This window comes from Anguilla rostrata, chromosome 11 (assembly GCF_018555375.3).
Source record: "Anguilla rostrata isolate EN2019 chromosome 11, ASM1855537v3, whole genome shotgun sequence".
NCBI classification, from domain to species: domain Eukaryota; kingdom Metazoa; phylum Chordata; class Actinopteri; order Anguilliformes; family Anguillidae; genus Anguilla; species Anguilla rostrata.
In genome coordinates, this window is record NC_057943.1 from 33746539 (window position 1) to 33769570 (window position 23032).

The 23032-nt window shown below is 43.9% G+C and overlaps 1 protein-coding gene across 2 annotated transcripts in view; it reads right to left on the reverse strand.

Annotated features, from left to right (window-relative positions):
- Window positions 1-2312: 2312 nt before the first annotated feature.
- The window catches only part of pkig (protein kinase (cAMP-dependent, catalytic) inhibitor gamma), a 39860-nt gene continuing 19140 nt past the window's right edge, over window positions 2313-23032 (reverse strand). Inside the window, exons 2-4 of one of the 2 annotated variants that reach the window (XM_064299479.1) lie at window positions 15219-15385; window positions 6782-6960; window positions 2313-3133 (exon numbers count right to left, since the gene is read on the reverse strand). In XM_064299479.1, the coding sequence (XP_064155549.1) occupies window positions 3048-3133; window positions 6782-6932 (237 nt within the window). In that variant the 5' untranslated portion in view covers window positions 6933-6960; window positions 15219-15385 and the 3' untranslated portion in view covers window positions 2313-3047. The remainder of the gene's footprint in view (window positions 3134-6781; window positions 6961-15218; window positions 15386-23032) is intronic. The other variant, XM_064299478.1, reaches the window with a different exon arrangement.

Below are 23032 nucleotides of genomic sequence, written 5' to 3' on the forward strand. Positions count from 1 at the left end.
TTCGACACGCCCAGGGCGGGGTCTGAACCGGCAACCCTCCGACTGCCAGACAATCGGTCTTACCTCCTGAGCTATGCCACGTATTCATGCCATGCAAATACAATGGGTTATGCTCCACAAAATATATATACCAAAGTGAAATATCTCTTTAAGTTATTAAACATTTCTCATGCCATGTTTGCGACTGAATGTCTGGAAGCAAAAGTGACTACAGTTCGCTTTTTAATGTTTCTGTAGGTTGGGGGAGCTCGGAATCTCCTCTTTTCAGTCCTGTATGAAACAATATGTTTTGGGGACAACACGACTGACAATGGTAGAGAAAGCCACATTTTTTAAAAAGAATAATAATTTCCCAAGGCCCTTTGATCCACAAGGCTACAGGCAATTGTCTGCCTATGCCATATGAATCAACCTCCTTTTGTTCAAGGTTCTATATGCTTAGCTGTTAACAGCAGTAAACAAAATGAAATCGGAGGTACAGACATTTTCTTGTTGAGGTCTAATCAAGATCAACAGTCCTTTGTTCGGCATCAACACAAAAGCCACTAAATTAGAAAGTAATTTGTAGTTTCGAGGAGCGTTTGATCTCAGATCTCGCCTGGCACTAATAATCCATTGTTCTCCCTTCAGACGCAAAACAGTTTCTGTTTCAGTCCGTTTAAAGAAAAGAAGAGCATTTAGTTTGACATTTCCACAGACTACATGGGTAGATGGGGAGGGGGCAGTTGTGGAGGGGGGAGGAGGAGGAGTGAGGAATAGAAAGATTTTATACCCTGGAGCCTACATACAAAAGGTTTGAGCAAATAAGACTGCATTTCACCTCCATTTTACCTGAAAACTGTCGCAAGCATTTTGATACCTGTGAAGAAAAGTGAAATTTCCCCCACCACTACAAGCCACCTGCCACTGCGGAGGAGTGGCCAAGGAGCACGAAGGGGTGGACTTTATGTAAGAGGCCAACCATCGACCAATCGTGGATGGCCCCTGCCTGCAAAATGGCAGCCCGCAAAAACTGAGGCCAAAGTCACAAATTCTTTATGGTAACCAGATGGCCAGGTCCTGATATGGAAGTGTCAGTTGTTACTCTCCTTCATGAATATTCATAAGATGCATGAAAATGTTAATTGCACAGTTGATCACCTGCTTAGAAGAAGATTTTACTGATTTAAACTATAACCTATAAAAAATAACAATAATCTTTGGAAAAGTGAATTATTTCGTGGGGAGAAAAAATAAATAAAAGTCCTTGTGAACCACAGTTTGTTAAGACAGTGGGTAAACGTCAGGTGGGAGACCAGGATGGACAGTAGAGTGCCTCCTAGCACTAGCATAAACATGGCCTGTGGTGGACTATTCACATTCAAATTCAAATTCAAATAGAAGTCAATCATGTGACACCTGGTGCATTATGTCACAGGAGTTAAACAATGTGTTTACACTTCCAGAGATCACGGGCAGGGGGTGGTGTGGTAATGCACCTGTGGAATGACAGGACCACAGTGCAGAGCACTCACGCTCACCTGCCCCGCCCCCCTGACCACACCCGCTCGGGTTTCCTCTCGCGCTGCTCGGCCACCTGAGACAGACCCGGCTTCGCTCGCTCGTTTCTGGCTACGTTACCGGAGGCTAGGTCAAAGGAGAGCTCCATATCTGCTCGGCTCCAAGCCATGAAAATCGACACGTTTCCCGGAGAACGCGGTTTCTGTGACGCCGCCGGTGTGGGTTTCAGAGGAGAGCCTGCGACAGGCTGTTCCCCCGTCCCTCATCGGACTTCCGCAGCACGCAACAGGGTTGTGTTACTCACGGAATAGTCCGGAAGGCCTGCGGTGTGCCCAAAGTTGGCCGCAAGAGATGCTCTACTAATAGATCTACGCGCACTACACGTAGGATTCCATTTTGTCAGTTGTTCAATCCGCTGCATGCTACTTTTAAGACTAAAGTGCCAATTTCTGCCATCCTGTTATGATTCACAGCAACGTAATATTAACAGGCAGCACAGGTCATCTGAACCCAGAATTACTACCCAGGAATACCACAGGTATCCCAAATGCTAACCAGATATTCAGCTCTAGTGCTCCTTTCATCCACTCTACTTTTGGTTGCAATCAGCAGGTTGCAGTTCTGTTTGGATTGCAAGCCATGGATATGCTGTCTTCAACCACGCCCCTTTGGAATATGGATGAATGAATTCCCAGGGCATCCATATCGTGAATGCACATGAACCTGCCATGAAAGCTTTCACTAGTGAGAATCACAAAGATGAAAAAGACTTCACGCAAAAAAAAATAATAAAACAACATGACACCAACCAATACTGTACATTTCTCTGGACACACATATATGTATTTTTATTACTTATTCAAAATTCCTAATACAAACATCTGAGGGAAAAAAAACAAAATAAATACCATCCCATACATTACATTTAAATGCCAACCAAACGTATCTGATAGTAGAAAGCAGATCCAAAAAAAAAAAAAACTGCATCCAGATCGGACCTAAAAACAAACAGAAGTGTATGTGTATATATATATATGGCGTATATACAAAATTAGGACTTCATCTGGTCTTCATTCATTTTGGTATTCCTGTGCTTGATTGCGTGTGATCAGATTAGGGCTGCCCCCTGTAACGGTGCAGAGTAGAGGAAGGCCCCGCGAGTGCTGAATCCAAGATGGCCGCCGTCCTGTGGGGGGAAAACACTGACGCTAAGCAGCAGGTGGCGGAGACAGAAAAAGCACCCGGGCAAGGGCGCCAAAACCACAAGGAAAAACAGGATTCGCCGCGGAGCGTTTATGACATTTCTCTTTCTCTTTTTTGTCAAACCTCGTCTGTTTTTTTTTTCAGTTCTGCGGTGTTGTCCGGGGACCGTCCCCTGGCGGTTACCGAAATAGAAAATATAATCCAGCCACACTGGCCCCAGTCTGTGTGTGTGGTACTGCGTCTCCCCGCGCCCATCTGGACGGGCTGCGTCGAGGGGAGGAGGAGGGGGGGGGGAGAAGGGGGTGTGTTGGGGGACGACTCGGGACGTGGCAGGCCTCCCCGGTTTAGGAGGGGCCCCCGCCTGCTTCGGCCTCCTGGCTCCCGGACCCGTCGTCCTCCGGGGGCGGCGACGCCGCGGATCCCTCCCCCTCTGAAAGACACAGCCAATCAGAGCTCGGTGACTCCACCACAACCCTTTAAAAAACGGCACCAAGGAGCCAGGATAAGTAAATGAACCCCTGAGAAAGTGTTCGGTTGGATGTGCCCGCTAGGAGCTACTGGCTTTCAAGCAGCTTATACTGTATATCCACCTAAATATGTTCCCTTGGAATCAGTACACAAGGACGCACTGATTTCTCCCTCTTCATCTTCCCCGAGAAATGACAGCGAATTGCAAAATCCAATTATATGCACGGTACATTTGTACAAGTTTGTTTTACAGAAAGCCTCTGCCCCTTTTTGGAGAGCATCCTCATGTGACAAGAGTAATGGTAATGATGGGTTCTCAGACCTATTTCAGGAAACAGAGCAGCAACATGAATAGATAAGCCATGTCCTGATTAGCAGGGAACAGGCAGGGAACAAGCATACTCACTGTAGCAGAGTGGGCAAGCGAGCTGGCTTGGCCTTACTGATATTCAGAGAAATGAAATGAGTGAAATGAATACCCACGCTTTACACTGTTATTAGGTCTCCGGGATTTAGTGTGTTCTGAGAAATTACGAAATAGAGAAGAATGCTTTTTTTACCGGTGAAAAACACAACAAATCTGAACATACAATTTGGTTCATAGTTTTTCAAGCCTTGCTTGGCAAAAGACACACCTTGGGGCAGCTAATACGTGATTCAGATATTAGGCTCCAGCTTAGCTTAGCTTAGCTCAGTGATTTTAACCACCCAGGGCTGCAGAGCTAAACAAATTGTAAGATGCAAATGATTCCGAGAGACGCATATAATGCAAACATTAGACTGCACTGAATTTCAAGATCCAAGGGGTTAACGAACCACGCGAAATGAAAACGGTGTTGAGTCTGTGTTGCGACACAGAACACCGCATCACCGCACGCTTGACGTTGTGTCGTGACATGGAAAACTTTTGTCACCACACGCCTGATTTTGTGTTTTCATATGGAAACTGCATTACCGCATGCTTGGGATCGTGTCGCGACACCAAAATCGCATCACCGCACAACTGAGTCTGTGTCACGACAGCACAGCCTTTTCCCTGCGAAACGAGGAGGTGTCAAGTGTTCGCAAGAATTTCATGAATTTGTATTGATTGAATATTTACTGAGGTGTGACCAAGCTTCGGTATGGAGGCAACAGATGTTCTATTCTGTAGCGCATCACCAGAAGCTACCGTCACCAACGGCGACAAACCTCAGGCGACAAACCTCAGAGACAAACCTTAATGTTCACCCCCCGACCCCTGTAAACCTGCTTTGTGATGACCCCTCTGTAAAAAGCGCTATACAAAGAAAATCCAACAGAAAAATATTGAAAGACGGAGAGAACTTGGGAGCCAGTGAGCGCGGTGATTCGAGAAGCATTTCCAGGACTGTGTGCGGGTGGTGAGAGGGGATGTGTTGCAATATCGTATCATACACTTTCCATAAACAATCATACCAGTCGCAATAGTTACACACACTGCACCTGTCACAGACTACATGCATTTCTTCTGGCAGTTCACCCAAAAATGATGCAGGTGCAGTTCCCCTCGACACAACAGTCCTCTACTGACCCGCGATTCTGTGGCTCTCGATGCACCGAAAATGAACATTTTAAAAATTCAACAACAACAACTTTCCAAATATAACGGTCACTCACAAACATCCACGGAACTTGATCCGTGCACGGTTTCATCGAGAATGACTTTTGCCGAAGTACGCCAACTGTGTATATCCGAAAAAAGTCCGTTTGTTGTGGTTTCCATATAGCAACTTGTTAGCGACTTAGGCAACTTTATTAAAGCACATCGGCTTCGAAATTCACGGTTGAGATATTAACAGGTGTAATTTATGTTGTATTCTACGACCAAAATTACACCCATTAATAGCTCCTCCATGAATTTCGAAGCAGTTAAGTGCTTTAATAAAGTAAGTATATAAAGTCTAGAACACAGTGGATATACTTCGAGTAGTAGTTCTCGATGATACTGCACAAATTAAGTTCTGTGGATGTTTGTGAGTCACCATGGCATTATATATGGAAAAGTCGCTGTTGAGTTTTTAAAATGTACATTTTCAGCGCACTGAGAGCCGTAAAAATAGGGGTCAATAGAGGTCCACTGCATCAAGGTGAACTGCATCCAGAAAACTCTCAAAAATAACAGAATCTCAGCGAAAATCTGAATGGATAGATAGTACCCTGGGGTAAGTGGAAACATACTTTCATTTCTGGATGAACTGCCCCTTTAAAAACATTTGCATTTCATACATGAATGTACATTAAGCTACTGCTTAAGAGGCAGGTTACAGAAAATGCAGTAGCTCAAACTTTTCAGTCCTGAATATGAAGTGCTCTTGGCCACATTTTTTGTATGAAAGGTGCTATATAAACAAAGTTATGTTATTATTGTTATCATTATTATTATTATAAAGTCGGTCGTGGGCTATAAAATTTTGGAAACCAGTTAACTGCAGTTCTATAGATTCTCATTTGTGGTCATAGTTCAGTGAACTAGGGAATGTGGGAAAATGCTTCACAGATTCCGTGATGCAAAAGGTCCTATTGTTTAAAGTTCTACGGAGCGGAGAGATCACAAACATTCCTTTCAGTTCCAGGGAATTTGCGTAACAAAAGGCCAGTCTGCATTTCCAAACAGCTCAGAAGAAAAATGACATCATAGGAAAAATGACATCATAGGATATTTTCCCATAAGTCTCACATAAACAATACCTTTCCTGTAAAATTATTAAATAAAAGAATGGTTAGTCGTGTGCAGGTGTGGAGTTTTCCTTCAAGCGATTCCTCTTGTGGAACAGACAGGGCCATTCCCATGCAAATGAAAAGTTCTTAGGAAGCAGGAGCCAACAGACCAGCTGATAACATACACGGAGTACCCGAAATCACATTTGACCCCGGGGGACCCCCTTCAACAAAACAAAAATTAATCACGCGAGAAGAGGAAGGGCTAACAAGGACCAATTGTTCTCCGATTGTTCAACTCGACACAAGGCTATTATAAACAAAAACTTTCACACTCGAGTGTCCAGGAGCACGTCACGAATCTGACAAAAAATATGAGCTGGACTTAAGTCAGCTTGGCAGCAAGTAGCCTTTTGGAAATGGAAAAAGGCTCTCACATCTTAGAGGACTTTAAATTAGCCTTACAAGATACCGACACTTTACACATAACTCTGGTTTTTTAACATACTATGATTATTTCTAACAGGACAAATAACTCTCTTTCTCTTTTGCTTCTGAACCACATTAGCCGTGTAAACCCACCTTGTCCGTAACAGGAGAAAGCCAAACGTACCCGACTGCTGCGGACAAGTCATAGCATTTAATAACTTGCAACCAACCACCTTTGCTGACTAAGCCAATTAGGAGCCCTCCCCGGTCTTATATATTTATAAGCATCATATCAGCTTACCCACAATGCACAGCACGGATATAGATAGCACACCTAATGAATAGCACTTGGAGCCATTCCAGGTTTTACTAGATGCAGGTGAGCACTGTGACTGGCAGAGTTCCACTCAGCACACAGCCTGCTTTCAGTAAGACCCGGAGCGGCTCAGCAGGAGTAGGAGCACCGCTCCCATCCCCTGCAGTGCCGACGGCCAGCGCTTACCGGCAGTCTCCAGGTTCATCTGGGCCATGTCTTTGGTCAGTTCACTGGTGCCCACGACTGTCCCCTCCTCCTTAATGTCCGGCACGGCGTTCCTGCGACCTGTGCGATCGCAGGTGATGAACTCAGAGTACGACGTCTCCACATCCATCATCTGCCCATGCCCAGCACGCTCATTACACCTGAGAGAGAGAGAGAGAGAGAGAGAGAGAGAGGGAGGGAGGGAGGGAGAGGGAGAGAGAGAGAGAGAGAGAGGGGGGGGAGAGAGTGAGATACTGTAGGTAGTCCCTGTTGCTTACATCACACCTGACACATTAGAGTTTAACATCATCTTGCGCTGTTATTTAATATGAATCTGTCAATATATCAAGAATGCATGTAAGCCCCCCCCCCCATTAAATTCTCAGTTTTTCTGTTATTTTCTCATCTGCAGAATATCATCAGAATATCCTTGGTAAAAATGTTCGTACACAGTGCATTACCTGTGCCTTTCCAAATACGGTACTGGGGTTTAGAAACAGCCCTGTGCTCCGTTTTGTTCCAAGGAAATCTATCTATCCATCTCCCTCATTAGTCTCCCAGAACTCCTTTGTACTCTGAGGTCAGTTCTGGGCCATTTCTGCCAGAAGAGGGTCCACTGCCTCTCTCACGGCCCTTATTTCTAACAGGCTTTTTAAGGCATTGTCGGGCGCATGCGACAGCAAAGCACTGCAATTAGGCTGCCAGGATCTCTGGAGCAGCGAGGGCAGGGGAGCGCAAATTAGACGTTTCCATTCCGCACGCGCCCGTCTCCGCTCTCTCCTCACCGCGGCGCGCACACGGCGAACCGCCGTTTTCAGAGGCGCGTCCGCGAACGGCGCCGAGGACCAGAGGGACGAGGCGGCGGGGGAAGCGGCCACCTGCGACTCCACTGGAAAAGGCCGCCCGGCTAATCGCTGTCAAAATACGAGCGCAATAATCTGGGACTCCGACCACTCTCAGCGCCTTGCCCACCCCCCATTTTCCAATTTCATTATGTTTGACCCGAGATATATTTAAACAGACACTGCAGATGGAGCCCAGATCCTAAAAATAAGAGCATGATTAACAGGTACAAGAGAACATCTCCTTGTAAGGGCACAGAAACGTTCTGTGCGAGAGTACAGGAAGGAATTTTGTAGGATTTACAAAGCATTAATGTATTTACTTATTCATCCATCCATCCTCCTATCCATCTTATCCCCCTGTTCTACCTTTTTTGGAATCATTAAACTTTGCTGCCCAAACCCATACAGAGACTCTGCAGCCTAAGAGCACCACTTCCCGAACACCCAACAGACTGCACACTCCCAACACCCAGCAGACTGCACACTCCCAAACACCCAACAGGCTACACTCTCCCAAACACCCAACAGACCACACACTCCCAAACACCCAACAGGCTACACTCTCCCAAACACCCAACAGGCTACACTCTCCCAAACAGCCAACAGACTACACTCTCCCAAACACCCAACAGAACACACTCTCCCAAACACCCAACAGGCTACACACTCCCAAACACCCAACAGGCTACACACTCCCAAACACCCAACAGACCACACTCTCCCAAACACCCAGCAGACTGTATACTCCCAAACACCCAACAGACCACATTCTCCCAAGCACCCAACAGGCTACACAGTGCTACAAGACAGCCAATGACAATTTTACACCCTACAGTCCACACAGAGCTACTGGACAGCTAATGATAATTTACACCCTACAGTCCATACAGTATTACAGAAGAGCCAGTAACTATTGTACATCCTACAGACAGAAGGACAGTTTACATGTTCATTCTTGTAGCTCAAGAGAGTGTAAGTCTTGCACATTTACAGAGCAGAATAGTTTTTAATAGCGGAATGCTTTTACCTAGTGAAAGACCACACGACAAAATGCATCATTTTAAAGATGTTTTAATGTTTTACAAATCCATTGTTACTTCCAGTTCAGTCTCGAAAGTTGGAAATATATATTATGATCACAAATTTGGTATTTTGCTTTACCTCAGAGAAGTCACAGCAATGCATGAGGAGAGATCTCAAACTATATATCCGTGAACTTATAAACGTGCGATTTTGTGAAATAGATAGTGCCTCAATTTGTCAATTTATTCACAAAACAGCCCTGTCTGTCTAAGTCTTCTAAACAACATGTTTAAACTCACAACAAATACGCTACTCGTACATTTTCAAGTGGTGGAGAAACAGACACCGCAGGAAGAAATCTCCCATCCACATTTCTTATTCATCCCTCCTTTCCTCCTCCACTGAAGAGCCAGCATTTAAATGGGTCACAAAAACCTGCCAGCAATGTCAATCAGCACAGCTGCTGGTTCCAGCAAAAGAAAAAAAGAAAAAGAGAAGAGAAGGCCTAGCACAGAAAGTTGAATAAGTCCGCCCTCTCGGCTGTGCTGCTAAAAGGGACAACGTCGCCCTGGTAATGCAGTCAGTTGTGAGGTAGTACAGAGAGTATTACAATCCGGATTGCCTACATTACCCATCAGCACCACAATCTGGATCACCTACGTTACCCATCAGCACTACAAAGTCAGCTCTACCAAGACCACAGAAATAGCGGTTTGTAACAGTTTGGCACTGGCCTTTCCAGAAGTCCTCTACATACTGGAGTTGTCAATTTTTTCTAAAGAATTCTGGCCACAAGAGTCTCTTGAAATATTCTGTACGTCGGTTTGGAAAGCAAATTATGTCAGGCAGCGTCTCACAAACCTTTGTTTACATCTTGGACATTAATGTTTCAGATAGCCATTTTGTCTGAGCATTAGCATGACAGTGATAAATGGGCTTTTGAATGGGGAGAGTGATTAGTTTATACTTTGCAGGACCATTCTTGATGTCCACCCACAGTAAATACACAGCCATGGTCACTTTTCCAAGAATCATTTGCCCTGCTTCATTTTATCTGGTGTACTTGTGCATGCTGATTATCATTTACTGTTTAACAAATTACATTTGATCGGAAACTCAGCAAATGCAGCCATTTCTAACCAGTTAAAACGGCTGTGATTGGTGGCTCAGCTGACAACCCGATTCTCATTTGTGGCGACAGCTTTGGGAATGAAACGGAGAAGCAACGCGGGCACAGACAGACCCACAGCTGGGCGCCGCGCTCGTAATGCATCCGTAATGCACAGTGATGGTGCGGTTCCCCGCAGAGGATAAGAGCTCCGGCGATCGGCGAAGCGAGCTCATTTCAGTCCAATTTCAAGTGCGGCTCCTTGAGGCCTAAGTTCTTCTTTTTTTCTTTTTTTCTTTTTTAAAGGAACTGGCAGCCTTTCCTTTCCCACCGACACACAGACCTGCCGGTTCCCAAACACACTCCTTTAACATTCCCTTCACATCGCGTGACCCTTCCTGGACCATTTCCCTTTTGATTAAGACCATTACACATGGAAAGGATCGCTGGGGTAACGGTGAGGTCTAAGCCGAAGCTGCTGAGGAAATGCTAGCGTGGCAGCGTAGAATAGTGGTCAGGGAGCTGGGCTTGTAACACGAAGGCTGCAGGTTCGGACCACAGGCAGGGCAGTGCCATTGTGCCCTTGGTCAAGGCATTTTAACCTGATTTGTATGGATGAATACTATGTAAATAAAAATGCAAAAGCTGTGTAAGTCGCTCTGGATGAGAGTGCAAAGACAGACTAAAGCAATGTAGTCCAACAGTCCAGTACAGTGTGGCACAGTGAGAAAACACCCCCAACTTTGAGAGGTTTCTGTACCCCGGGACAATATTTAGAAAGGCCCCCAAGCGCTGAACATTGGTGCCCAACATGGCCTGTGCCCGTCCCAGGTGACCCAACATCGACCGACCTGGTCGATCGAGCACCTGCAGTTCACCTGCAGCAGCGGCGGAGGACTGGCGGACTACAGCGCGGTAAAAAACGCAGACAGCTGGCCGCACGGGTTTGAGAGGACGCAGGCGCTACCAGGCCCCTTTCCCAAATCGGCAATGACACAGGGCTACAGGATCGGGTGTTCAAATGTGCAGAAAAAATGTAATGTATACAATTTAGTTTTTCCCCCCGTGTTAAAAAAAAAATCCCAGCGGTTTAGTGGAGTCATCATTTCCTCTCAGCTGCAGCACTGACAGGACACAGGTGTGCGAGGCCCTCGATCACATTTAAAAGCTGCCCATGTAAGCTTGCGCTGAAAATGAAGCACTTTCGCGGGAGTTGACCGCGCAATTATCATTCACTTTGGATATCTCAATCGGAGCTTGACATTTAAATGAGAAAAAAAACATTTGAATACCAAACCCGGGGACGACTCGTCGCGTGTCCGAGGCCGGGACGATCGCACAAACGGGCCAAGCGGCACGAGCGCGCGCGCCAACGCTCGTCGGGTTTTTGAGGAAAACGATTCTCTGAAGCAACACTAAGAAAGAAAGTTCATGAATAAACAATGATAAGACCACTGCGCACGCTAATGCAACGGCTAGTAGTGTTCTGCAAGAAGCACATCAGTGGAGGCAGATTGGAGAACTGCATGTCGGGGAGCGATGTGCATTTGGTCATTAGCAGTCACGTGGGCGCGTTGCGTTTTTTGAGAAAGGTGCTTATCGATTTACAACAGCACAGAAAAAGAGGTCGGCAGGAACGCGGCTTCAGTTCAAAAGCTAAAGCCGCACAGATATTTGCTACCAGTGTCAAGTTACAAGTCACGGGGGAATACATGCTTGACCAGGCAGGCTCCAGATTTGCAAACTGAACGAGAGCCCTTGCTTAGATTTTCTTAAAAAAAAAAACATCATGGTTTTAATCTACTGTGCAAGAAACAAAAACAAAACATGGGTACTGTCAGTGTCGATTCTTTTAGGAGAATAATTGCCCCTAATAGAAATGGTGAAATTGTTTGTGAACGTGACATGAGGAAATGATTGTCGGACCGTCTCCTTCTACTCACTGAAATGAAGCAATAGCAGTAGCCATATTGCCAGACAACAATCTCAGTGCCATTATACAGAATTCCAATATCCATGTCTCCACATGGGCGCTGTGAATACTCCCGTGGTAAGACCAGGAATCTGAGTACATAATGGTAAGTGGTATTAACATCAGCAAGACGTAAATATATGGTTTTTAATGTAGAACTCTATTGCCAAGTCAAACCAATGTTTGGCATGGCAATGCATCGTTTTGTAAAGTGATAAACAAGGATCCTGGCAGCAAGAGACAGGAGGTTTCGCAATATGCATACGGCCCATGTTTTCTACCTCAGGGCAATGGCTGCACAGGGGCAGGTGGACCCTGAGCGGGCCACGCCCATCTAAATAGTATTCTGCCCCGCCCATTTATCTTGGCTGGACCACCTCACCCAATAGTGAATGCCCACTTAGGTAGTTCTGGCGCACCCAGTTATATGCAGCCCAACTATAGGAACATTTCTAGCTACACTGCTGCAGCGTAGCATCCTGAAGTAGCATGCGTTAGGCAGCCTCTAAAAGAAATGCACCATTATTACCCTATTAGCACCATCTCAGCTGGAAGGCGCTATAAATTATGATCTAATGTTGATAGCAAAAAATGCTTTGCCAAGAGACGCTCTCGCTCTCTCGCTCTCTCCCACTCCCCACCATCTTCCTTATCACCTCCGTTTCTGTGGATATAAGAATTCCACCCACTCTTGGGAGAAAAATGTAAGTGCTAAAAAAAAAGGTGCATTGTCAAAAAACCCTTTCTGCTTCAATGTCTCTCCAAGGGTGGTGGAAATTCTTACATCCAGTTCTAGGTACTTTATCCATGTACCTTAGTAGAACTGCCAAATTTGTATTTGTCCTTCACTGTATATTACATCTAGAGGGCTCAATGTTTGATAAAAGCAGATATTCTTGTATGTGATCTGAATGGCAAAGGTGTCCACCTCCTCTTTTTGAGTTTTGTTTTCAAACTTGTCTTCACAGATCAAATAAATAAAGAAATATAAAGGCATTAATTAAAAGAAGAATGGGCCAGTGTCTTGGGGTGTGCATTTCCAGACCTTCAGATCTTAGAATATTCTAAGCGCCCCAACATAAAACGTTACAGGTAAACAAACCAAGCTCTAATCTCTTTCTCTGTTAATAATGACTCAGTGCCAATAGCCCTGAAAGTTAAACCATAGCCTACTGCATGTTTAATTTCATTCAGTGCTCTTTGACCATCTTTAATTACAAGTCATGGGGGAAATAATATTGCATAGGTTCCTGCATTTTACATGAATTGAAAAAGCACAAACATCTGAAAACTGATTTTATTTATCGGGTAGTCCTGTCATAGTAGAATAACCGATAAAACAAACTGTGGCCTCGTACTCAGCGGAAACGAATAATATTGCGCCAGTTGGCTTCTCGACCCAAGTCAGTTATGTGTCAGCTGTCACGTGTTGAAGAGAAGAACCAACTGACAGGACTCCAGGAGGCTGCTGTTATGGGAAATCTTTTTTCTGGAAAGACGTCGGAACTTCCGCCCGGCTCCTGAAGTGCTGTTCTCTTTTTCGCGTGTTTTTCTCTCCTCTTGCACACTGAGTGCTTGTAAATGTAGTGCATTAGCGGTGCGCATTTATTTCAGAAAACTTAAGTGCGAGGAGAGCTGGAACCGGAGAAGGGGCTTTTATTTCTAATTGACGTCGCACGTGCACTGCAGCTACAGAGCTGCTTCTCGTGGTTTCAGAGATGTTTACCGCAAAACGTTTTATTTTATTCGCGTTTTTAATGCGTCTGTTTTTATGTTTCTTTGCTATCCTTCCGCGGTTCCGAATAAATCAGCCTGCACCAGAGGGGGAACTTTTGTCTTGTCTCAGCCTTGAAACCTTCAAAGTGTAGGCCTACCCCTGTATGAAAGCATGTCCGCTCCAAAATTAAAATGCAAATCGGCAATTAACCTTGACAAAACCCAAGACATAATAAAGTGTTACAGTAATGATGTCTTTTTCTAGGCCAACTGAAGTTTCTTCCGCCATGGGTTCCCTCGGCAGATTTCCAATGCATTTCCCCCCCACAGGGATTTCGTTTTCTACCGAAAATAAGGTCTGTGGTTAACGTAAGCCAAAGGGAGTATCGTGTTTTGTTTTAGGTGATAAATTACGCCCATTAATATCTCAACCATGAATTTAGAAGCCGTTACGTGCTTTAAAAAAGTAATTTGATAACAAGTTGCTATATTGAGACTACAAGGATTGTCGCGTGCAGGCAGAACAGTATGGAAACTTGTGGGGGTTGCCAGAGTGCTTCAGTTGTTGTTGTTTCAACGTAGTAAATTGTTAGCAACTTACTTTTTAAAAGCACGTAAGGGCACATAATGGCAGGGTTGTGTCGTAGAGGGCGAGATAAATTGCATATGAAATGGACTTTGCATTAAAAAATTTTAATTGTCAGATACGTGAACTTGAAAATGAAAGCACAGAGCAAGCTTTTGCATTTTCATTTGAATTATGTCATGGTTTTTGGGTACATCAAATGAAAATGAAATGTAATCGCCGATATGTATTTTAATTTTGCCATGGATATGTTTCCATACTCCTAATCATTCCTGTTCCTCGTCTACTTATAATCTACAGCTCTGCTTCTCACATTTAATTATATATTATATATCACACTTAACAGTGCAGGTGGATTACAGGTAAATACATATAATGTTATGGATAAAGGTGACAGTGTAATACATAGATAATTCTGCATTACAGTTTGAAACAAGCCAGCAGGATTCCTGATGTCTACACATTACATACTGTAGCATTCATACAAGTAAGTTTGTCACAAAACTCACTCATTTCAAATCCTTGGATGGCTGCTGTGCCTGCTAGTTTTTGATGTGTTCTTGCACTTAAGTGCTTAATCAAAGTCACTGATTAGTTAAGGAGTCTGCACACCTTGTTTCCAAGGCCTAAATTGGCTACTGGTTGAAAGGAAAACCAGCAGACACCACGGGCCTACAGGACTGGAATTTGAGACCCCTGCCTTATTCTGACAAGATGGCGCAATGCAGTGGACAGTTCTTCACATAAACACAAGGATGGCATTCGCAGAACCAAGCATGGACCGGAAACACCACTCAGCAGAAACCACTAAGAATCAGAATGTGATTTCAATATAAGTGGCATTAAATGACCTTATAAGAAGAACTTGCAATCTTGAGACTATCAAACAAGGCTTGGAGGCAGGGGCAGGGGGGCAATGCCCACCCTCCCAAACTTTTGCTCTGCCCCCTCCCAAACCATTCACTTTAAATAATCAATTATTTTGATCCACCGTTTGAAAAAATGCTACAATTATTCAAGTTTTTTTTTTATTGGTCACTTTATTTCTTACTCTTTCTCTGTTCAGGAGGCTTAGCCAGTCAAAGTGCTCTGTTCAAAATAGCGAATAGAATAATTTAACAAGATACAATCAGATACAAGGAAATACATACAAAAAATATAGGCATTACCTTGGTTTGTAAAGTGCTTTCTTCTTTTAATGGATAAAGCAGTAGAGAGGTTCAGTGTAGTAGTGTAGTAGCTTTCAGTGATTGACAGTGATGTATATCCAGTCCCTTTTATGGACGGCCATTCCACTGTGCCGCCATCTTGCATACATCAGGCCATGCTTTAGAGTCTTTGAACATATGGAGAAGTACATGTAAATATTGAATTTTGTTATTATTAATATGAAGGTGTGTTCAATGATTCTAGTTATTCTTTTGAGAGTAGAGGATGGCATTAGAGAGAAATACTGTAACTTTATATTACTTTGAACAACAAGAGAGTGTCCAGCTTATTTGGGCTGCTTCCTGCTGCTACGCTCTCACTGTGACAAACGGGGAAAACTGCCACAAACATAATTGGAGTTGTCAAATTTTGTTATTATTTACCAGTAATATGAAGTTGTGTTCTATGGTTTCATGTTATGATTTATCGTTCTGAGAGCACAAAACTACTAAAAATTTGTCATGTTATAAGCAGATAATCAAAGTGATACCTTGTTTAGCAGGAAACCCTGTATGCAGTTGCATGCTGTACAGTAGTAAATAATTTGGATATGATGTAGGCTAGTTAAAGATGTGCAGTATACGCATCCTTAACAATAATGACCAAATAGAGGAGGAGCTGGGGAAAATAACAAAGAAAAAGACCAATCACAGTCTGATAATAAACTTCTGACCACATTAACATAACTGAGCATTTGTATAAAATAAAAGGCTGTAATTCCAATATGGATCACCGAAAAAACCGTCAATCAAGTCACTTTAACCTCATATTCATGGTTTCATTTCAAATCCAATGTGCTGGAGTGCAGAGCTAAAACAACGAAAACTGTCATAGTCAAAATACTTATGGACTACACTGTAGCATACAAACAACTGAAAAAGGAGTGTAAACTGTTTGGCACACACGGTTGCTACCCCAACCCCCCCCACCCCCCACCCCATCCCATCACCACACTAGAACCGGCGTTGCCATCAAAAGGTTTGAACAGATTGTACAAGGTTCTTCTGACCAGTGTATTTTTAAGAAACATTCAATCTCATCAATAAGACTTTATCCAGGATTAATCAATATTTGTCCTTGGCGACTCACAAGCAAGTGTCAGTGTTTGTTTTTCAGAAACATTCTTTGAGATAACATTGAATTACAAATTCTAGTTTAGCAATCACCTAAATGTACTCACTGTTCATGGGTTTGTTTTACCATTTGTGGGAGGAATGTTTATTTGTCAGTCATACACAAGAGTGGACTGAATTCAGACCTTTGTGCTTAATGAACAAATTAAAGAGAAAAAAAAATATGGCTTAAAAAAAAAACTTTCAAATCTACAACTCTTGAGTTCCGGCCAAGATGCCAAAGCAAATGGATTGAGTTCTCCGCTTGGCATGTTCAATCCCCTGACTGGAGCTCCCATCTTGGCCAAACCCATATGTGAAAAAGGAGCGCTGTCCCTTTAAGGGCCCGCAGCCTGTAAGTAGTGCTCCAGGTGCCCTTGTGTTTTTCTCCTTGCAGTAAACACATTGTAGGTGCTTATTAAATGTGAAATCTCACACATTAATTAGGCTTCTCCTCCAGTCCGATCAACAATGGAACAAACAAATAGGAGTGAGATCACGAGAGGCAGGCGCCAGCCAGCCAGGGGACTGTGCCACTGTACAGGGCCAACAAGTAGCAGGGACCCCACAGCCTGTCTGTACCCCTTTAGTCAAAACTGCTTTGTGTGACCACAGCCTGGATTTCATCAGAATCTGTCCTCAACTTTGACCTGCATTTTAACGGCAATTTAATATTTTAGTTTTAACATAGCAAAGCACAGTTTGGTGAGCACAGCAGTCAGCAAAATTAATGGCAATTTGAGGAAAAACATAGCTGGGTTTATTTTTATGTCATATTTAGCAGCTAATGTAGATGGAAGCCAGGCCTGTGAATACTTTAGATCCAAAGAAAGACTCATTCCTGAATAAGTGCAGACTGTTGATGGCAGTAACATAAGAACAGTCACTTTCGCTTGAATGTAGTTTCACAAAACGGAATAATAAATTCAGTGTAAAAATATTAGTGGCGAGGTTTCAGGTATGAATCCTAGGGTGTGACACTGCTTTTGCTCCCTTGAGGAAGCTAAGTGTCTGCTGTTGCTTATGTCAAGCAATTGGATGGGAAGCACCACCCCCCCAGGGGGGTGTTTCCCATCCAATAGGGAACACCTGCAAAGATCAGAGAGGAAAAACAACACACCCTGCGTGTGAAGTTATAACAGAACGTTCCTGCACCCTGCATTTATATCATCAACACTGCAATAATAACAATAACAATAAATTGTATTAGTATTATTATTAGTTGTAGTATTAATAACAATAATCAGAATAATTGTTATTATTATTATTATTTGTAGTAGTAGTAGTAGTATTAACAATTAAATGCTGTCAATATTATTTAAATGATATTACTGCATATCCTGTGTTATGATTATTATGTAATATCCCAATAATGTTCATTGTTATGACATCAGATAAGTCATACTAAATTACTGCCTGATGACTAAGCAGGGAAGTCAAATCACCGCCTCGCTCATCAACCCCAATTTCCACAGGGTTCTGAAGGGAAGCATAAACAGACTCTGTTTACATGGAGCCTGCAGATAGGCTCTCTCGCGATTGCGCCATGCCAGGGCCAGCCCTGGGGGTTTTGGCCGCCCGGAGCGAGAATGCTGTCGCGGCCCCAACGGGCACCTAAAAAAACCTGTATCGTGTGACCCGGGCGTGACTGCGGCCCTAAATAACCGCACGGGGCGTCCATGCCAGCGGCCGACTCTGCGCCGCGCTCTGATCCCAGGGTCACCTCGCGGCCAGAAGTTCCGTAAACAATGGGGAGACGTTCAAAGGAGCCGCGCGCTTCGGATTTGAACATCCTGTTTGTCACCTGCCGTTTCCAGCAGAAAACAGATTTTACTTCATACACTGAACAAGAAGCACGGTAGTCAATACTGTAGGCCATAATAAGCAGTAGAACCAGTTGCTATTTTACACCCTACAGGCCACACAGTACTACAGGAGAGCCAGTGACTATTTTACACCCTAGAGGCCACACAGTACTACAGGAGATCCAATGACTATTTTACACCTTACAGGCCACGCAGTACTACAGGAGATCCAATTACTATTTCACACCCTACAGGCCACACACTACTACAGGAGAGCCAATGACTATTTACACCCTACAGGCCACACACTACTACAGGGGAGCCAATAACTATTTACACCCTACAGGCCACACACTACTACAGGAGAGCCTATGACTATTTATCTGTTTGCCAGACATGGAGGAGCAATAAGCTAGCCTTCTGGAATTCTACCAGAAGCGGAGCGTACAAGCAGCGGTACTAAAGTGTGCCAGGTGCAGCATGTCAGTTAACACCAGAAGTCCTCTTCTACACATAGTCCACCAGCGGATTCTTCACAAACTGCCTTTCGAAACATGCTTAACAATCCGTCCACATTGTTTTAATGAAACTTTGGTTAACATCACAATGTTCCATTTTTCAAGTCTTGTTAATTTGTAATATTAACACAGCATGTGCTGCTAGCCTTTTTGAAACAGTTAAGCGCTTTTTCTAAGTCTCTGACTTACAAGGCTATAAACAACTATTTCTCTTGAGGATATTTTATTTACTGCAGCAATTTTAGTTTTGCTGTGGTCCTGTGTGTACAATCAAAGTGGCGCCAGTCCTCGACCTCGCCAACTCACCTCCGTGTTCTGTTTTATATGTGTTTTATACCCTTTTTCTGAATCTCCGCTTTTCAATAGCTGTCGCCGTCGAAGAAATTAAGTTTCAAGGTTGACTCGAACGAACCCTGTCAGCAAGTCATTCTGCCCCGGAAGCCATTTAGTTCCAGTGGCAACATTCTGTCACGCCGCCAAGCATCACTCAAGCCAGAAACTAGATAGACCCGTGTTCCTGGCCAAAACCTTGTAAGAGCAGCTGAGTAGCTGAGAAGCTTGCCTTACACAAGAGTCAGGACCTATGCACACCAACATTAATGGCTTCTTTAAGCACAAAAATTGTGCTTAAAGAAGCCATTTTTTCAGTTCATTTACGTTTTGTTTTGTGTGAGTTTTGTGCTCATTCAGTGTGCACTATTTCTGTCTGTGTATCCAGAAGTCCCCACTCAATATTTTGGATCTATTGCAAAAAATATTGTGTACAGGGGAGCATTTTTGTTTTGCTTCATTTGATAGTTATGCGTTTGTTTTTATGTCGCATTTGATGTGACTTGGTTTTCTCACAGGTTTTTTTCCCATTTGGAACAATATTTATCACAAGCATAGTTTTGTCAGAATTGTCTGAGCACTATTATTGTTTTATTGAGTCAGCTCCAAGTTGTGCACATCTGACTGCACTAAATACAGGCTGTTTACATTGAGTATATGATTCTGATTGAAAATCACTCTGTTATGCTATTTCAGAGAATGCATTAATATAGAGATACATATCGTTATCGCCAAAATAGCTTAAAAATAGAGATTTTTTTAGCCATATCACTCAGCCCTAGCCAGTGACTGCAGGTTACACACAATACTACAGGAGAACCAGTGACTATTTTACAACCTACAGGCCACACACAGTACTACAGGAGAACCAGTGACTATTTTACAACCTACAAGCCACACACAGTACTACAGGAGAACCAGTGACTATTTTACAACCTACAGGCCACACACAGTACTACAGGAGAACCAGTGACTATTTTTCACCTGCCAGAACACGCAGTACTACAGGAGAACCAGTGAACATTTTACACCTTACAGGAGACACACAGTACTACAGGAGAACCAACGACTATTATTCACCTGCCAGAACACGCAGTACTACAGGAGAACCAGTGAATATTTTACACCTGACAGGAGACCAACAGTCCACAGGACCAGTCAGTTAGAAGATAAGCATATTTTCCACACTGCCATAAGCAAATGAATGCATACAAAGTTAATGATACCACTGTTAAAGTTACACGGTAACCAACAAACACCAAAACAAAGACGCAGCCCTCTCCTGTGACGCAAAGCAGGCCCCAGTTTTCCAAATTTCCCTTCAGTTTCTCTACAGAAGCCCTCATCAGGAGAATCTGGCTTGAAGGGCAGTTCTTCAGCCTGTCAGAATATTCAGTTCCAACAGCCCATACAGACTCTCATTAACCATGGCCTTCAGCATGGACACACTCACACAGTAAAATAGAAACACTCTAGCGCACAGCCAACAAGGTTGAGCTCTTCATTCAAATATGCAACAGATCTGATTTTCTGAATTGACGCCTTCCGTGAAGAACTAGCACATACCACATCGGCGGTTGAGCCAGCAGGGGTCCAGGTCTGAATCGAAGTCTCCACTTTGAATTAATATAAATTGTGAGTTTTGAAAACTGTGGAAGTCAGCAAGTCAGTTCCAGCTCCATTAAGACAGCATATCGACTTTCCTCCAGCCAATCAGATGTAGACTGGGAGCGAGTAACATACCAATTTGGTAGAAACTCTTAAACCGCAGTTATCCAGACATTCCTGAAGCTGTAACTGATCTTATCCGGTGGTATTTGGGGTTAACCTTTCCTTGAGCTCCACGCTGAAGCCTCCGTAGTTTCAGGCCTTGGCACGAGGCCTCCTGACTTTTTCTGTGTATAATTCCACATAACCAATTAACTCCAGTCACGGTACTATGACTGGCATGCATCCCTCTACTCCCCAGAGCCACATAAAGGAAAAGCACAGCCCTCCATGAAAACAGGAGTAAGACAATCTGAAAGAATGCAGTGTTCTTGCTTTTCATTAATAATCTGTTAATGTTTAAAACAAGAAGCCACGTTAAAATTAGACATGCTTCAACACTACCGAGGCAACGGACTGTGGGTTCACAGACCACCAGGTATTAGCTGGAAGCTAATCTAGAGGAGATTCCTGGAAAACCAATGGAACCAATCTGGAATTGAACACAACCTCAGCAAGCATAGAAAAAGATGTTTATTTTCACATAACACCGCCCACCGTTTGACTAAGAACTGAGGCTCTCCACTGACAGAAATCACCATGAAACCATTACAGCCATTACTGTGCCAGCTGAGAATGTCAAAGGAAAAACAGCGACGGCAAAGAAGAAGAAAAAAAAAACTAGAATACTTTTAGTTGGAATTGCAAAAGTTTTCCTAAGAATGGAAAAGTAGGCCATCTGGAATGGTGGCACGTACCTGAAGGACATCTCTGTCTCTACACTGATCAAGAGGAGTAATTAAGCCATTTCCTCACGGTCAAGACAAGAAAAGATTTTCTCTGATCTTTGTTCAAAAAATGACAACAATCCAAATTCAAAGAACGAAGATATTTACTGTGTGCCGGGCTGTTAACAGCTTTTAGCTTTCGAACAAAATGGGCCGTATATACTGTATTACAGGCCAAAATGGTGAGTGGGTTCAGATTATATTTTAATGCGTGCATTCCCACGCGGAATGCAACAGGACCAGCGCTACACCACGGCTGCAATATGAATCGACAGATTTCTTTTGAACGTGCCCTCAGGGAGGGCGGGGGGGGATGTGGGGGTGCTAAATTAGGTCCCACCACACTTTTTATGCCCCTTCCCAAGTGTAATAAACACACATTATCTACACTAGCAAGGACAAAGCACGGTTTCCATGTCATCTTCAAAGTCCATTAAAACTCCCGCAGCCAGACTCCGAAGCACAATGCCTGACTTCACCGCGCGCCGCACCCATCGGGAGGGAGAGAGAAAAGCGAGAGAGAGAACTTCTGCGTGCTCGACTCCCAGAGCTCTCCCTTGGCAACGAGTAATTAGGCACTCAGTCCTCCACTCAGCGCTCAATTAGAGGCAAGCCTGACATCACTGGCGGCGCTCTTTATTGCTTTAAGCAGGGGGTGCGGGGTCGGCCGTAGCGTTCGTACCGTTCGAACTGCGCGGTTATGACAACCGCGAAGAAGCCGAGGCGTCTCTCTTTACACAGCGACCCTGACTCCTTCGGAACTCGCGGAAGGAGTACCGGCTCCTCGCCCTGATTTTTTACGATTTTTGCAGGAAGTGTGCCTGATGCTTCGACCACTCCGTGGAAAAACACCGAGCGAAGATGGATGCTCACTTCTTTACCCATGGTTAAAGCTGAAAACAGTTAGTAAGCATTGTGAATTCATTTGGAGGTACGTGAGGGGTTAACTTAACAGAAAGCTGCCGAATTGGGACCAAGGCAGTAAAACCACAAGAAATCTTTTTTTTTTTAATGCAGGTACCATGGAAACAGGACACTGGAAAAAAAAAAAACCTACCAGAGGCAAAAAAATATATATCATTTTAGTTACAGGAATAAACAAGGCTTTGAGGTGGGCAGAAAATTACACCTCCATAGTTAAATGATATTACATTGCATTTATTTGGCAGAAGCTCTTATCCAAACTGACGTGCAATCCCTGCATACCGAAGACCATAAAATAATATAACATACAGGAGAGTGGAAACTTCAGTCGTGGTGGGCCAGAGGGCGAATTTAAACTCAACGAATTTCAAATCCATTCCATACGGCATGACGAAGGGCACAATTGTGCGCAGACCTTTTCCGTCTCAAAAAAACTTTTCCAAACTCGTCGTATCACGATGAACCTGACTGACGAAGCAGGTCTTAGTTAACCCGGGGAAGAGGGAAGATGCGAGTCGGTCGTGTGTCGTACAAACCGGTTCGTAAAAAAGCTTCCCGCGTGAGTCCGGTTGCCACGGCGCTCGGCATGC